At 63.9% G+C, this 15,970-nt stretch overlaps 1 protein-coding gene across 2 annotated transcripts; it reads right to left on the bottom strand.

The window, feature by feature from the left end:
* Positions 1–1,477: 1,477 nt before the first annotated feature.
* Positions 1,478–5,874, bottom strand: TMEM161A (transmembrane protein 161A). Of its 2 annotated transcripts, XM_075175632.1 has the most exons (12): positions 5,803–5,874; positions 5,220–5,323; positions 5,056–5,136; positions 4,676–4,773; positions 4,359–4,515; positions 3,890–4,041; positions 3,741–3,801; positions 3,490–3,633; positions 3,154–3,267; positions 2,803–2,977; positions 2,629–2,725; positions 1,478–2,390 (listed from the first exon to the last, which is right to left on the bottom strand). In XM_075175632.1, the coding sequence occupies exons 1-12, from the start codon at positions 5,803–5,805 to the stop codon at positions 2,134–2,136; spliced, it is 1,443 nt and encodes a 480-aa protein (XP_075031733.1). In that variant the 5' UTR covers positions 5,806–5,874; the 3' UTR covers positions 1,478–2,133. The 2 variants fall into 2 exon arrangements, with proteins under 2 accessions (XP_075031733.1, XP_075031734.1); XM_075175633.1 differs by lacking the exon at positions 3,154–3,267.
* Positions 5,875–15,970: the final 10,096 nt, after the last annotated feature.

The following is a 15,970-nucleotide window of genomic DNA, read 5'->3' as shown; positions in this document are numbered from 1 at the left end:
TCTGCAGGATGCAGGCAGCGAGGCTGGCAAGGGGATCTCATTTGGGATGCAAGTGGGGAGGGAAGGCAGGGCTGACCGCTTCCCTGCCGGGGCGTGAAGGAGGACCTCCAGGAGCTGCTGCAATCCAAGCCCTCTCCCCAGACCATGGCTGCTTGCCACGTTTGGCTCAGCGGGAGCCGAAGGTAGGTGTGCTCCAGGGGAGCGGGGGCGATGCGAGCCCAGATCGGGGTCACGGCAGGGACTCCTGGTGCCAGTCTGACTCCGGTGCCCGCGGAGCCTCTGCAGCCGCAAAACCTCTTGGTCCCAGCTGCTCCCCTCTCTGCTGAGAGCCTGAGCGGGGCCCTTTGCAGAGCCCAGCCCGCTCCCTGTTCTAAATAAAGCAAAGATACAAAGAGCAAAAATAATTCTGGGGCGAGGAAGATGGGGGGGCTTTCTCATTTTATTTGATGTGGCCCAATTTCAGTGCCTGTGGATCTGTCTCCTGCTCTTGGCTAGTCTATCAGTCATTGTCCCCGCCTGAGAGGGTCACGTCTGGGCAGATCTCGGGGGAGGAACTGTCTGCATGTCTGAATGCAGCACAACCCCAGGCCCTAGCAACCGTCCTCCTGCTGCGAAGGCTTCCCTGCCAGCTCAGCCCCCGGCTGCTTCCTCCACATGCTTAAGGAAAATTAGATAAATGAGCCATCAAGGCAGTCGGACTAGCTTTTAATGGGACGGCGCAGGCTGGAACAAGTCCCTCTGCATCTTGGCCCTGGGGGAATCGCTTCTTCCTTGCACCTTTCCACCCACATCTTGGTGGCAGTGCTGCTGGAGCCAAATTCCTCCTGGCCCTGTGCTCTGGGCTCTGGTTTCCCCAGCTGTTTGCTAAAGGGGAATTTCCCCATAATTTTTTTGCAAAGGGGCTTTTACTGTGTCTGCGGCTTGGGTACTCGGGAACCGGGCGGAGGAGGAGTGTCCGGATTAGCCCCCTTAACACCGGGCAAAGGGCTGCCTTCTCATCTCGGCCCTTAGCAAGAGGGAATTAAGACCATTACAAGGCTATCAAGTAGGATCAGAGCCCCTCTCCCTTTCTCTGAGCAGCCCAGACCTGCTAATCCTTTTTCATGCAGCTGGACCAGCACCCACCATGCGGCGCGGAAGAGCTTGGCTGAGATGGACAAGGGGCCGCAGACCCTGCCTCCCCCCAGCGCTTTATCAGGGATCCCAGTGCCGAGGGGAGGAAGGGCAGGAACAGGCACGAGCCGGGCTGCCATGGGCTGAAGGCGAGTTCCCCCTCGAGGGCGATGGGGCCGGGCTGCAGGGTTTGTTCAGGCGCTCGGCCCCTTCCCACTGCTGCCACAACCTGTACGGGGCTCTGCTGCTCGCCCGCCTGCCCGAGGGCAGCTGCCCTCGCACCGTGGGACCCCCTGCCCCGCTCCAGGGGCTTCGGGGCCACAAAGTGCAAACAAAGCAGCAGCCTTCAGCGTGGCCAACGGGCTCTGGGTTACTTATTTATTTCTAAAGCAACAGCCGAGGCTGCTGGGCCTGCGGATTTCACACGAAGCAGAGGGACGACCCCAAGGAGCTCCAACCCAGCTGGCCAGAGCAGCGACCCTACAAAAATACACTCGCCCTCAGCCGGTGGAGGCAAACGCTAGGCAGAGCAAACCCCGAAGTCTGTGCTGGCGAGCCACGCTGTCGCTCCAGCCCGTGAGGTCTCCGCCACGCACGGGCGATCCCCGCCGAGTCCTCTGCCCGGCACGTACTGCCCGGGGCTGGCAGGAGCCGCTGCCCTCCAGAAAAACACAGCAGCAGAGCCTTGGGCAGCCGCCACGGGTCAGAGCAGGCAGCAGCAAACCCGGCTGCGGGGCTTCAGCTCCTCCATCACCGTGCGGGGCCGGGAAGAGGGGCCGGAGGGACGTAGCCCGGAGCGGTGGCAGGGCGAGAGCAGGCACGGTGGTGGTCGGCGGCAGGAGCAGGCGATGCTCACGCCGGCCCGGATGCATAAAATCCGTCATGATGGAAGCTGGTGGCAGAAATGTCCCCACGTGTCTGTCCACACGTGCCACGGGCACGTGCAAAGGGGGAAACCAGCCGAGGCAGGAGCAAGGGGACCAGCAGCCGGGCACCGAGGCAGGTCCCAGCTCCCCCCAGTCAGGAGGCTGCCAGATACTGGTGGAAGTAGAGGCCGAAGAGGCTGGTGACGACCTGGCAGGCAGCCACCCACCACGTGAGGAAGGCGAAGAGTCCACGGAAGAAGAGTGGGGTGAAGATGCCACCCAAGATGCCTGTGATCTGCTCCACCGTGGCACGCACGTCCTCCCCGTCCTCGCCGCCGGGACGCGGCGGTGCTGCGGTCGCTGCTGGAGGGAGGAGAGGGGGCTCCGGGTACAGCCCCCACGAGTGGTGCCCTGCGTGACAGAGGGGACGGGTCCGTGGGGGTCCGTCCCCACGCTGCAGCCCCACCCCCACGCTACAGACGTGCTGGTGGCTGAGTCCCAGCACGCTCGCTGCATGCATTAGGTTCATGCCAACTGCAAACCATGTCTTGAGAGCCTGGGGATGCCTTGGATGCTGATGGCCTGATGACGACTTGCAGGTCTCATCCTGCCCCTCCTGAGCCCCCGCGTCCCCCCGCCGCCTCCTTACCCAGCGTCTTGAGGAGCAGCGTGCAGTGGAGGGTGAGGATGACGGGTCCCAGGTACTGCAGGCTGACCACGGAGACGTAGCAGTAAATCCTCGTGATCTGTGGGCACTGGGGATCAGCAGGAGGCCGGTGGCGGTGCCCGGACCCCCGCTCCCACCCCAGCTCCTGCATCCGACCTTGCGCTGGATCTCCAGGACAGCGATGCGCCCGGCTTCCTTCCTCATCTGCTCCACCCAGCGCTCGGCCAGGCCCAGGTACGCCTGGAGGTGACGGCGGGTGACGGCCAGGCGCAACAGGCAGAGGCCGACGATGGTCCAGAGGCGCGCGGTGTTGTAGGCAGAGTCCGACATGCTGGGGCAAGAGGAGGGGGCGGTCAGGGAGATCTCAGGGTCCGGAAACCACCCCCCGTGCCCCAGAGTCTGATGGTGGTGTTGGAGGAGGTGGACTGGTGCACCCGTGCCTCAGTTTCCCCTCGGAGCAAGGATGCCAGGGCACAGAGTCGGACCCGCTGCCGGTGCCCCACTTACATCTGCACCGTCTGCTTGCCCATGGGCGCGTGGAGCAGGAAATCCCGCGAGATGGGCTTGATCCACATCACCACCACCAGGACGGGCGCCAGGAAACTCAGGTGGAGCAGGACCCTGCAGCAGAGCCATCAGAGACCCCCTGGTGCTCCCGGCTCCCTCCCTCCATCCCTCTGCGGGCAGGGACCAGTCCTCACCCACACCCCCTCCACCCCCTCCCACCACCAAACCTCCTCGCCGCCCTGCAGCCGCAGAGCTGGGGGGGGGCTCCCGGCCCCCGAGACGCCAGCACCGACCCCCTCGCCTCCTTCCCACCCCCCCCCGCAGATTTCACCCAACTGGGTCAGGGGCTTGTCGGCCGCCATCCGGAGAGCGTCGAGGTGCGTCTGGGCCAGGCGCAGCCCCGGGAAGGTCAGGCAGGCGCCAAGGAAGGAGCAGAGGGCCACCAGCCCCAGCTTGAAGGCCAGCTTGGCGAGGGGCAGCCTGCGGAGAGAGAAGGCAGCGTGGGGGGGGACAGGTTGGCCCCATCCCCGGTGAGCCCCGGAGGGGTTCCCACCCCCTACAAACCCCCGTTTCCCTCCCCAACTCACGTCCACTCCCAGCCCCGCTGCTTCAGGATGCTCTCCAGGTTGCTGCTGACGCCGGCCAGCCCTGTGGGGAGCGACCCCCCATGAGTGGGGTGCCCACAGCCCCCAGGGACCACCCGCCCACCCACTTCTCCCAGATCCCCCCCACCCACCGGGCTCCAGGCCGAACTCCAGGTAGTCCTCACGGATGACCAGGGCCACCATGGCGAGGAGGAGGAAGAAGAAGGCGAAGGTGAGGCAGACGGAGCGCTCGCCCCCCTCCTCCGAGCGGAAGTAATGGCGCATCACCATGAAGAAGACCTTGCTGCGGGCGAGGGGCGGCTGTCAAGGAAACCGGGGGCTTCAGGAGCCCCCACCAACGCCAGCGGGACCCCCCTGCTCATTAGCATGTCGTAAGCCATCCGTGTCATTAGGCCACCACCTTCTCCACAGGGAAGGCTCTCATTAGGCACCTTTACAGCTCATCAGTGAGCGGTTTATAAATCCATAAATTTAAATTTTCCACCTCAACTGGCTTTTAATGGGGAAAAAACAAGGACGGCGGGTTCCCTCTCCTGCCCATCACCCGCCTGGACCCGGTGGGGGGCAGCAATTGCACCCCGAAAGCCGGCACAAGGATACATGGAGAAGACGACCGTCAGCAGGCACCAGAGCACCCCGATGTTCGTCTCCTTCTGGGGGTCCGCCAGGCAGTAGTAGCCCTCGGTGAAGACGTACACGGCGGTGGAGTAGACGGCAAAATCCACGAACCACTGGTACTCCAGGAAATAACGCAGCACTGGTGTGACAGAGGGACACGTCACCGCGCTGCGGGGACCCGCGGGGGGTCCCGGGCATGGCTGAGGGTCCTGGGTGATGCTGGGTGCCAGGACGCCTGGGTCCTGTGTGCAGAGGGAGTAGTGGGTGCACGGGAAGGGTGCTGAGGCCGTGGGGGTTACCGAGAGCATCCACGGCGGTGATGGGGCTGGTGTCCAGGCGGAGGTCGATGTCCCGGGGCACGGAGAGGGGCTTGTCATCCGTCACGCCGTTCATCCTCCTGCAAGGGAAAGCCGGGCTCGGGACGGCAGGCAAAGAGCTGGCTCGTCCCTCGGGTGGGACACGGTGGGACGGTGCCAAAAGCCCCTCATGTGGCGTCACGTCCCCGGCTTGGGGCTCCTCGTCACCAGCACCAGCCCCGAGCCCGTCTGCGGCCAAGCTGTCAGTGCCGCAGCTCCCCAGGGGCGTCCCGCAGCACGCCGGGACGACTTCCATTAAACAAAATATTTATCATTTTAAGTCCCTCCTGCCCGCCGGAGCCGCGGGCGCGAGCTGAGCTGACCTGTCCCGCTTGGCCTTGGGGCGCAGCTTGCCTGCCAGGGCGCAGAGCTCCTCGTCCGAGGGGTGCTTGTAGCGGTGCAGGCTGGAAGGCAGCAGTCGGGTGTCAGCGGCGCCGGGCGCCCCCGAGACCCCTCGGGGACGAGCAGGGAGGGACGCGCCACGTACCTGCCGTTGCAGAGCAGCCAGCGAGCGAAGGAGCAGTGCGGGGCCATCTTCTGCATGACGCTGGCTGCCAGCAGGCTCACCACCACCTGCACCCCCATCACCGCCTGCGCCGGGGACACCCTCAGGGGTCCACCCCGGCACTCGAGCCCCCAGAGCCGGGGGGGGGAGCCGGGGAGCCTCCCAGCAGCCTGCAGTGCCGGGGCTGTCTGCTCATCCCAGCCCGTCCCTGCTATGGGACACCCCGGGCATGCAACCCCCCAGGACAGCCTGAGCATGCACCCCTGGGGTGTGCACCCCCCGGGACACCCCGGGCATGCACACTTGGTCAGGCACCCTCCTAGGCATGCACCCCCCGGGCATGCACCCTCCGTGCATGCACCCCTGGGCATGCAACCCCCCCGGGCGTGCACCCTCCCGGACAGCCTGGACATGCACCCCCCGGGCATGCACCCCCGGGCATGCAACCCCCCCGGGCGTGCACCCCCAGGCATGCACCCTCCCGGACAGCCTGGACATGCACCCCCCGGGCAGACCCCCCCGGGCCAGGCCCCCCCCGGGGCCGCCCCCCCCGGCCCGCGCTCACCATGCCGGGGTCAGTGCAAAGGCGGCCGGAGGAAGCCTGCCCGCCTCCGCCACCGCCTTCCCGCTGACTGACAGCTTCTCGGCCAATGGAAGGGCGGCACTGCGAGGGGGCGGGCCCTCCGCCGCGCCCTGTTCCGCGGGCGCTGCCTCCTGGGAGCTGTGGTCCCCGCGCGGCCCCGGGGTCGCGGGTTCGAGCCCCGGCTGCGCTGTGCGGGACAGCGGCACAGCCCCAGCAGCGGCTGCATGTATGTACATAAATTAAATCATATACATGTATATGCCTGCACCCCCTATGTACATGTGTGCATACATGTGGGGGTGTATTTGCACCTGAAGGACCCCTTCAGGCTGAGGCTCTGCGGTACCCATCCCTGCAGGCAGCCCCTGGGCACGGTGTTTCAGGGGCAAAGGAGGACACAGGGGTCTGGGCAGCGGCGGCTGCGTCCCCGTGGCCTCCCCGTCCTCCTCCACCCTGGGCCCGGGGCCGGCTGAGCTGGGACCTTCCGCTCCCCGGTGCCCTCCGTGGAGCAATGATGCCACGGGGCAGGCTGTGACCACCTCGCCTGCCGTGTCCTTTTGCCCCCGTCTTCCCTGCAAGATAAACGGGCTCCTCTCCTGCATCTACCCCCGCGTTGCTCCCGGCTGCGTCTCCCTGTGAGCACTGGAGGAGCCGAAGGGGGACGAGGCCAGGGCAGAGCCTCGTCCAGGCTGACGCTGGGTCAGGGGTTCAGGGCCCACCACCATGCCAGCACCGGCGTGACGGCGGGGGGCTGCGGGCATTTCAGCTGAGCTCGGGGCTATTTAGGGCTGTGACAGCCCTGCCCTGCGAGAAGCACCCGCTCACCCTGACGGGGGGCTCTGCGGGTGCTGGTGGGTGCCCCTGGTCCAGGCAGGGTGCTGGGGGCCCCGAGGGGTTGCCATGGATATCGATCTCCCAGGCGAAGGGATGCGCTTCCCGCTAGATGTCGCTTCCGCCCGTGCCCCGAGCATCCCCCGCGGGTTGGGGTACCCCGGCTTGGGGGTGCACATCCCCCCGCTCCGGGCACCCCCAGGGCAGCCTGGGGATGCAGCCCCCAGCGCACAGCCCGTGCCAACTTTGGCCAGGAGCTGAGCAGCCCCTTCGCTGACGGGGGGGAGAACTCGGGGGCTGTGATGCCAAAAGACCCCCCAGCCTGCCCCAAGTGGCCTGATCCTGGCTGCTGGGTGCCCCCGCCTGCGAGCCCAGCCAGGGTCGGGGGAAGCAGCCTGCTCCATCACCTTCCCTGGCTGGGCACAGCCCGTGTCCTGGCCCCCCCAGAACCCCCAGACCCCCCCAGGCCTTGCACCGGGGCGCAGCACCGGCCGCAGGGTCTGTACAAACCAGTGGCTGCGCATCTCTGGAACGAATGCAGGGCCCCAGGATCCTCGCAGCCCCCACAGCGTCGGCTTTCAGCTCCGCCGAGACACAAAAAAAGGAGGGAAAGGTGGAAGATGGATGCTCGGAGCACCCCCAGCCCGGCCGCCCTCCCCCAGGACACAAAAGCCCCTTTGAGGACTGATTTTACACCGCTCCTGCAGAGATGCCCGAATTAGCATCAGCAAAGGGAGCTGCCGCAACGGGCGTTGTCGGTGCCGCTGTAAAGTCATTGAATTAACGGGGCGCCCCGGCCCTGCACCCAGTGAGGGGGTGCCAGGCCCAGTGCGGTCCCCGTACGCACCAGGGGGGACGTTTCCTCCAAGGGCTGGGACCTGGCACCCACACGGCGCCCACCGAGCCGGAGCCGATCCCTGGACAACCGAGCTCCCGCCGGTCCCGCAGCCGGGGGACCCCACGGGCACCGGGGACCGGCTCGGGGACTTTGCACCTCCGGACGGTGCTGGGGGCAGCTGGCGGGCCGGGAGCCGCTCTGTGCCCGTTCCCCCCGCAGAAGTTTCCTATTTTGCACAAAGGCGGCGGCGGGCGGCGGTGGGCATTGTCCGGGCTGCATCGCATTACCCAGGGCTGCCGGAGAAATCACTTGTATTTCACGCTCCATTGAGCAGCTGCCTGTATATATTTTCTGTGTTGCACTTTTAGCATGACAAAAGGAGAGGGCCTGTGAACTCCTTGCTCTTCAGACCTCTCCGACACGTCCCCTGAGCGGAGCCCCCCTCGGTTAGCATAACAAACTGCCACGCTCCCTCCGACGTGCTCCGGCTCCCTCCCGGCACTTTTCCCGGGATAATTTAATGTATAGCTCAATATTTGGGCGTCTGGGTCGCTGGCGGCGGCGGGCGGGCGAGTGCGTGCTGGGGGGGTTCGGAGGCAGGGATTTCGGCGAGGATGTCCTTCCGATGCAGCCGTAGGGGAACCAGCCCGGCCCCACGTCACCCACGCTGTGTTTAACCGGTCACCAAACACTGGTGGGACCCTGCAGCCCTCCCTGGGGAGGGGACTGAGCCGCGGCAGCCCCGGCTGGACCCGGCACCGGCTCCAGCACCCCGAGCCACCGGAGTCACCGACCTCTGTGGTGACGCTGTGCATCGTCCCCTGTCTGCTCCTGGAGCTGCAGGTCTCCAGGTTCTGGTTTTGCCTTGAAATGTGACTTAAAGACAGAAAAAGGGGGTCTGCAAGGCTGGAGTGAGTCTCAGGACCAGCGGCACCAGCTGGGGCTGGAGCAACCAGTCAGTGCACTGGGAGCTGGTGGTGTTGGGTGGGTGTTTGTCCTTCCCCGGTCCCACCCGTCCCCCATCAGGGCCGCCCCCGGGGAGCCCTGTGGACCAGCAAAGTGGGGCCAGACCCAGTTCCCAGGGGTGGAAACGAGGAGAGGGAGAAGGGAGCGAGGGTGAGGGGGGACGTGCCCGTGCCCACGCCGGCCAAGCCCGAAGCCGGGCTGCTCCTGCCTCTCCCCAGCCCAAAAGGGATGGGACATCGTCCCCTCCGGGGCTGGGACCCCCTCGGGGCATCCCTCACCTCCGCCGCGGGGAAGGAGAGGGCTGGAGAGGTAAAAGCTCGACCCGCTGGGAAGGAAACACACCCTGGACACCGGGTCTCGCAGGGATTTGGGGTGTCCTGCAAGAAAAAGGGGCAAAGTCCTGCTCAAACACCAGCGGCGCGAGGGAGACCAGGCTGCGACACGGCTGGGGGCTTTGAACACCTTTAATGCCCGTGATTTTTTTTCCCTTTCGCCTCGTCAAGCCGCAGACCTCCTCCTCCCGACGCCTCGGGCTCGGTGGCAGCGGCTCTGCGTCCCTCCAGCTTCCCGGGATGTCATCTCATGGTCCGTGCACCCCGTCTGGCACCCAGGTGTGGGGGGCACCCCCGGGTGGGACCCCCCCCGGGCACGTCTGGCTTCAGCCGCGGGGCTGCTTATGTGGGAAGGGGGGGAGCAAGCCCTTACCCTGGGGCATCTGCACGGATCCTGCCCACGCTTCAAACCGAGCCTCGGCTTTTCTCCAGCCATTCTTGGTCACCTGGACCCCACGGCGTCCGCTCGTGTCAACTGGTAATGGGAGAAACTGGTGTCAGCCCAGTCCCAGCCTGGTGAGGACCGGGGCCGAGTCCCCGCGGGACGGCGGGAGGTGACCCTGTCACCACCACGCCAACTCCCTGCCCGAATAATTTCTGCCGTCCCTAGAACCGCAGTCCCCATCCCGCCGCGCACTTGGGGACTGGTCTCTAATGGGGTCTGGCAGTGGGGACAGGCAGGGCTTTGGGGTCAGCGTGTGTTTAAGTGGCTGGTGACCCCCTGGGACATCCTGAAGGAGGGCAGGTGACAGCAGGAGCGGGAAAAACCACGTCGCTGCTGGTGTCTGATGGGGAGAAGAGCTCCCACCCGGGCAGGAGAGGGGGTTGTGTCCTGCCAAGCTCATGCAAGACCTTTAAGGCGATGCTCCCAAAGCAGCGAGAGCTCGGGGGGGACCTGGGCACTGCTGTGGGGTTCCCCCAGTCCCCACCTCCCGCCCCGTTCCCACAGGCAGCTCCAAAAAATCCTCACCGAGAGCCGCGCTTTGTGCCGGGTCTCTTGGGAACAGGCTGACCCTCACGCCGTCCCCGGGCACGCGCTGGCACCTCTTCGCTCATGTCCTTGCTGCTGCCAGCTGCCTGGGGGGGGTCCCAACGTGGGGCGCAGTCAGCAAAGCCCCCGCTGCGCTGCCGGGCAGCTGCCTGCGGATGAACATACGTGGCGTTAGCTGCCGCCGGCACCGGGGCTGCCGCGCTGCGGCACGGTGCACACCCCCCTCCCCTAATTCCAGCTTCCTCCTGCATTTTCTCCCTCCTCCCCACGGCTGCGTCCCCCCCCAGCCTTTCCCGTACGCAGCGTCGCAGGGCCTGAGCCTGAATTCGCTCATTATTGGGCTGGTCGGGGCATCCTTGTGCTCTCCCTTCACGTTCAGCCCTCGGCGCTGCTTTATGGGGTGCTAAAGCTGCGCTGACAAGTGCTGCATGGCATAAATCCCCGAGAAGTGCCTGTTCTTGCTGGCTCACCCAGCCCTGACCCCCCCGCCAGGGCTCTGCCAGCTCTGGGGTTCAGGTCCATCTCCCTCCGTGGTGGGGAATCAGTGCAGGCTGATCGGGGGGGCTCCTTCCCCCGAGCCCCTCTGATCCCGTGCCCACCGATGCCCACAGGGATGCCCACGGGGCCGTGCATCCCCACCCGTGCGCGCGGATGCCCACGCGGGGCTGGGGAAGGCATGAGCGCGTTTGCATGTGCCGAGATCTCCTGATGCTCCAGCAGGAATATTGCGCTTGGGAAAGCTCCTCCTCGATGCTTTTGCGCTTGGGCTTTGCCAGTGCCCGGCTGGGCTCTCCCTCCGGGACGCTGCAAAGCCGCCGGGGTGCAGGGAGGATGCTCGCTGCCGGAGGGGTCCCCTGCAAAGCCAGGCGCCCTGCAAACCCAACCCTTCCCACCACCACCCCACGTCAAACCCTCTTCCCGGATCTCCCTCGCCCCTTGCCTGCGCTGACAATTCCGCGTCTGTGCCCCAGCTCAAAGGAGCCTTGTCCGGGGGGATGCAGATGCCCCGGATCCCCCTTTCCGGGGCCGGCTGCGTCGCTGCCTTACGGGATTGGGGCCACGCACCGGGGCTGCCCACGCTTCCCGGGAGCTTGGGGTTCACGGTGGTGCTTGCTGTGCCTCCCCGTGGCCGAGGGGGTCCCCGTCTGCCCCCCACCTCCCCTGTCCCGTGGGGTGAGGATGAGTGCGGCGCCCGGCGCGGGGGCGGCCGGGGCGGGGACGAGGACCTCAGCAGCTCACCCGGTGCGATGGGAACGGGAAGGGCTCGATCTCGCTGCTGCACACAGTCTGAAATTCATTAATTAACCAAAGTGTGTTTGGGGCAGGAAAACCCGTATCTCTTATTTAGTGAAATGCTCAGCTAATTTCTCTCTTCCCTAATGACTCGACCAAGCCCAGCTGCTTACGGGCACAAACCAACCTGTTCGGATCTTCCCCCCGACCTTCGCCGAGGCGCAGCGAGAGCCACCGGCAACTCCTCCCTGCTCCAGCCTGGGGGCAAGGCACAAGTGACCCCCCCGGAGCCGCGGGGCAATTTGTTGGCCCAAGCCTGGGTTTGTGGCACAGCTCAGCAGCGCTGGGGCAACCGCCTGGGGGGGAACAACCCCGTGAGATGTGGCTGTAATGGGAGAACTGGGGTGCCCGGGGGGTCCACACTCCCTCCTCCCCCGGCTGCCCTGCCCTCGCCAGGCTGGGAACAGCTTGAGTGTCCAGGCAGGGAATTCATTTAAATAAATTTCCATAGGGATTAATTTTGCCCCTTCTCCAGCAGTGAGGCGGAGGCGAGCGTGTGTGTGCATGAGAAAAGCTGAGCCTGTTTTGGGGGAGCTGGGGAGACGAGGAGGATGGGGGGCACCCTCCTCTCCCCGCAGCCCCATCCACCCTCGCTGCCCGTCATCCCTTCTTTTCCAGATTTGGGAAGGTTTTGAGCCCCTCCTCGCCCGCGCGCGAGCCCGGCCCAGCGGCTGCTCGGTGCTGGAGATGCTGGTCCCGAGCAGGGGGGATCATCCAGTGCAAATCATCCAGTGCCCCAAAATTTCAGAACTTTCCAAACAGAGCTACAGCGAGCCAAGGGGCGGCGTCGGGTGGCTTGAAATACCATCAGGGGGAGAGAATTGGGCCGTGCAAGCTGGTGGGAAGAAAATCCACGGGATTTGCCATGATCAAAAGCCCTCGGATGCCCCCCGCACCAGGAGCCTTGTCCTGGCTCCTCCCGGCGCGGGCTTTGCCCTGCGGATGCCCGACCTGGCTCCTTCTGCACCAAAAATCTGCATTTTGCTTTTCGATGCTCCCCGAGCAGCGCGCTGGGCACAAAACCACAGCAGGGCTGGGACAAGGAGGGACGCGGCGGGGGCTTCTCCACCCGCACCGATGGGCTCCGGCGTGGGGGAGCACCGGCGCGGGCAGGGGGTGCACGGGGGTGCCAATCCTCGCTGCTCAGCGCTCCCGAGCCGCTGAGTGATTCAGCCCACGGGTCCCCCCGAGCTCTGCCCACCCGCAGCCCCGCGGCCTCCCCCACCGCGAACGGGGATATCGAGGGCTGGGAAAAATACTCTTGGAGCGGCCGCACGGTCCGGATGCTTGGAAATCCCAGGAGCTGATAATGCCGTGATGTTTTTCAGCTTTTCCAGCCCCCCCCAGGACCCCCAGTGCAGGGGACACCCTTTCGTCGAGGAGAAATGATACCCCCCCCCGTTAAACGAGTGCAAGAGCTTCTAAATGACAGATGCAGGTTTTTTTCCATTCTGCTTAGGATTTGGGATTCAAAGCGCGCGACGGATTCAAATAACCGGGGTAAATAAATCAGGGCTAGCGAACGCTTGGAAACAAGCAGAGCGATAGCTATTTTTGGCTGTCAAATTTGGGAGGTTTTAAAGCTCCTTCAGGGCACAAACCGCTGCAAGAATTTGTTACCGCTGCAGCAAAATAGAAGCGTGGCGAGGAAGGAGAGTTTCCTTTCTCCTCCCGGGGAGATGGAGACGGGCAAACCCGGCAATGCCAGGTCTGCCAGGGGCCCTGCACCCACAGAAATACTGATTTTGGGCTCTGGGGTGGAAAACAGGGACCCTGGGTGATTCCTGGAGGGAATGTCCCCATGGAGGGTCCGTCCCAGGAACCTGCCATCGCTCCCAAGTGGAGCTTTTTTCCGTTGAGGATGGATATATCGGAATTAAACCCATTTCTTTGAAAATGCCAAGCAGAGCACAGACCGTCGCTGGGATTTTTTGAAAACTCAAAAATACCCTTTCCGTCTGGATTTTTTGCAGGAATCCCAATTTTTTAAGTGATTCACGTGCCCCTTTGGAAAGACGAGGCGGCTGGAAGGGCAGTTCTCACCATGCAGTGCCAGCCCCCACCAACTCGGGCTCTAAAGCACCCACCCCTTGTTTGGTTGGGTGCTGCAGCACCCGCTGGCACCCAGCACTGTCCCAGTGTCCTGCGCCTCGTTCACTTGAGTTCGTTAAGGCTTGGAGATGTGGGAAAGCGGGGATGGAAGGAAAGCCCGCAGCCCCGCTGGCGGCTGGGCTCGTTAGAGCGATTTTGGAAGCCTGGGCTGCGCCGCACGGCTCTGCCTTGAAGCCCCAGGAGCTCCGGAGCCGGGCTCGCAGGGGATGGGGACCAGCTTTTCTGGGGTGCCCCAAGCCCCCCTTTTTTGCAAGAAGAGGCTCTGCATGCTGCACACCTCCCGTTCCCAGGTAATCCACCCTTGCTTTGTGTCCCCAGCCTGGCCCGGAGCCCAGACCGGGAACCCATGGTCCGTCCTGGGTGGGCAGCCCCCGTGGGTGCTGGGCACCCGGCCCACGGGGCTGTGGCCAAGTAAAATGAGCTGAATTCTAGTTTAAGGCAAAGCTCAGCATCAGCATGGAGGTTCTTTGCTCTTTGCCATGGAAACAAGCGTTGCTAAGGGATTGCTTAATAGGGAGTAAAACATTCTAAAAATTTAAGTTTCTGTGGCAGCAGGGTTGAACCCCCCAGTCCTGGGGGGTGGACGGGGCTGCCGGGGGCTGCCCTCGCAGCAGCTCCCATGGGCAGCTGAAAGCTCCAGTTCTCCATCCGTATGGAGAAACCCCTGGCACAGGGAGAACGGGGCGCAGGGTGCTGGGTGATTTGGGGTGGGCGCAGGCTCCCCGGCAGCGTTGGCATGGTCCTGCGGGTGCTCCAGCACACAGCTGGGGATGTCAAGCCTGCCACCCTTTAAAACAAGCATACATGTTTTTAAACAGACTCACAAAAGAGTCCCCAGGGGATAAAAACACCAGCGCTGCCCCCTCGGAGTGGGTGCGATGCTGGGCTCTTGCACGGTGCCTCAGTTTCCCCTCCTGCATGACCAAGGTGGCTGCTGCCGTCAGCACCCGCTTCTCCCAGCACCCTCCGTGGGCACGCTGAGCCGGCGATACCCCGTTAACTTTATTAATTTTATGGGCATGAGGAAAAGGGCTGGGGGGGGGGAATAATATGGGCAGGGGCCACCTCTGACCTTGACCCCCGTCCCGGCTCCCCGCGGCAGCTGGGCCGTCGCGCCTCCGCCGACAGCTCAATGGGCGCTTTGTCTGCGCCCGCCGGCCCCGCGCAGCCCCGTCGCCCCCAATAATATTTATGGAGTCAGCGGTCACCTTCCTCCCCGCTCCCTGCATCTCAATAACAGCCGGGCTGGTGAGATCCAGGGAATCTGGGAATTTATAGCCCGGAGAGTTGCTGCTCTTTAGCCCCGTGGGGTGCGGAGCGGCGGATCCTGCCCCTGGGGTAGCTCGTGTGCGTGAATAACGCGCCCCGGCTTGGTTTCGGGTACTGTTCACAGCCCTCGAGTTTGGGGGTTTTCCTTAAAAAATGCCTGTTTAAAAGCAAACAGGTGGGGGGAATTTTCTCGCTTTTCCCAATTCTGGCAAAGCCGCTCTGCTCCCAAACCAGCTTCGGGGGGTGGAAAAGGCGATGCAAACACGCTGCTGATTTATTTTACTGCGTTTCTGCTCACTGCCCAATTCCTCATCAATTAAAACGATCGAAAGCTCCTTTCCAAAGCTCCAGCAAAGAATATTTTAAGATCCTTCTGCCGGAGATGCTGCGGATGGGGGCAGCCCCGGTACCTCAGGGCCCATCGAGGTCCCGGGAAGCTCCCTCGGCATCCCGGGCTCCAAAGCAGATGCTTTAAGCAAAGGTGCTTGTTCAGGAAGGGATCGACCAGGGAAGCATTTGGGGAAGAAAGAGGAGGATCGGTGAAGGCGCAGGGCACAGCGATGACCCCGGTTTGCTGGGATTTGGAAAATCCTGAGAAAGGGTGACTTCTCCCCGAGGGGTGATTCGGGGCAAGAAGGGACCGGGCGTGAATCCAAGCTCCTGCAGGGCTATTTCCAATGCTACCGAAAACAGGGCTGAAGCGGTGGATCTCTGCGGGTGGGAAATTGGGCCGATGTGGGCTGTTGTGGTTGTTCCCAGATGCTCCAGCTGCACAGAAATTGGTCAATTGAGTCGGATGCTACCGCCGCTATTCCCGCATGGATAAGAGTGCGAGCCTCCCGGTGTGGATCGGCTGCTGAGCGATGGGGAATTGCCAAGGCTCACGTCCTTCCCGGCTTCTTGGGGGAAAAAACAGCCCAGAAAGGATCCAGCAAATCCCCCAGATGACTCGCCGGACACCCGATGACTTGGGGACTGACACCGATGGCTCCTCCAGCAGCCGGGCCGGATCTTCGGGGCCCCCTAAATACCCCCCGATGTCGAGTTGCTCCCCCGCACCATCCCCAAAGGCACGTCCTGCCCCGTCCCGCAGAAACTGGATTTTGAGGCTGTTTCACCGGACTTTGGGAGATGTTCTAGGAGTAATTCTGTGCTGGCTATGGGATAAAGCTGGTCCTTTCCCAGATTTGCCGTCATCTTCCGATAAATCCCCCAGTTTGGAGCAAAGTAGCCCCTGGCTGATCCCGGTGCCGAGCAGAGCAATCCTCCAGTGCCAACGGGTGTTTCTGTGCTGGTTTGGTGCTTCCTTCTGTTAGCTGAGCTGGGAGGTAACGGGCAGAAACGGGATGCCGGGTATGTCCACAAACCTCCCTGCAGGAAAATCCTCCTTTTGGGCTGTTTAACGCCAGAGCTGCGGGTACCACTGTGCTTCAAGCAGGGTTTTCCCTGGGGCTGGGGGGGGTGGCCCGTCCTGACCCCCAAACACCACACGGGAGAGAGGAGGAGGAGGAGGAGGAG

Source organism: Calonectris borealis, chromosome 28 (assembly GCF_964195595.1).
Source record: "Calonectris borealis chromosome 28, bCalBor7.hap1.2, whole genome shotgun sequence".
NCBI lineage: Eukaryota > Metazoa > Chordata > Aves > Procellariiformes > Procellariidae > Calonectris > Calonectris borealis.
This window is presented reverse-complemented; position numbering and strand designations above follow the sequence as displayed.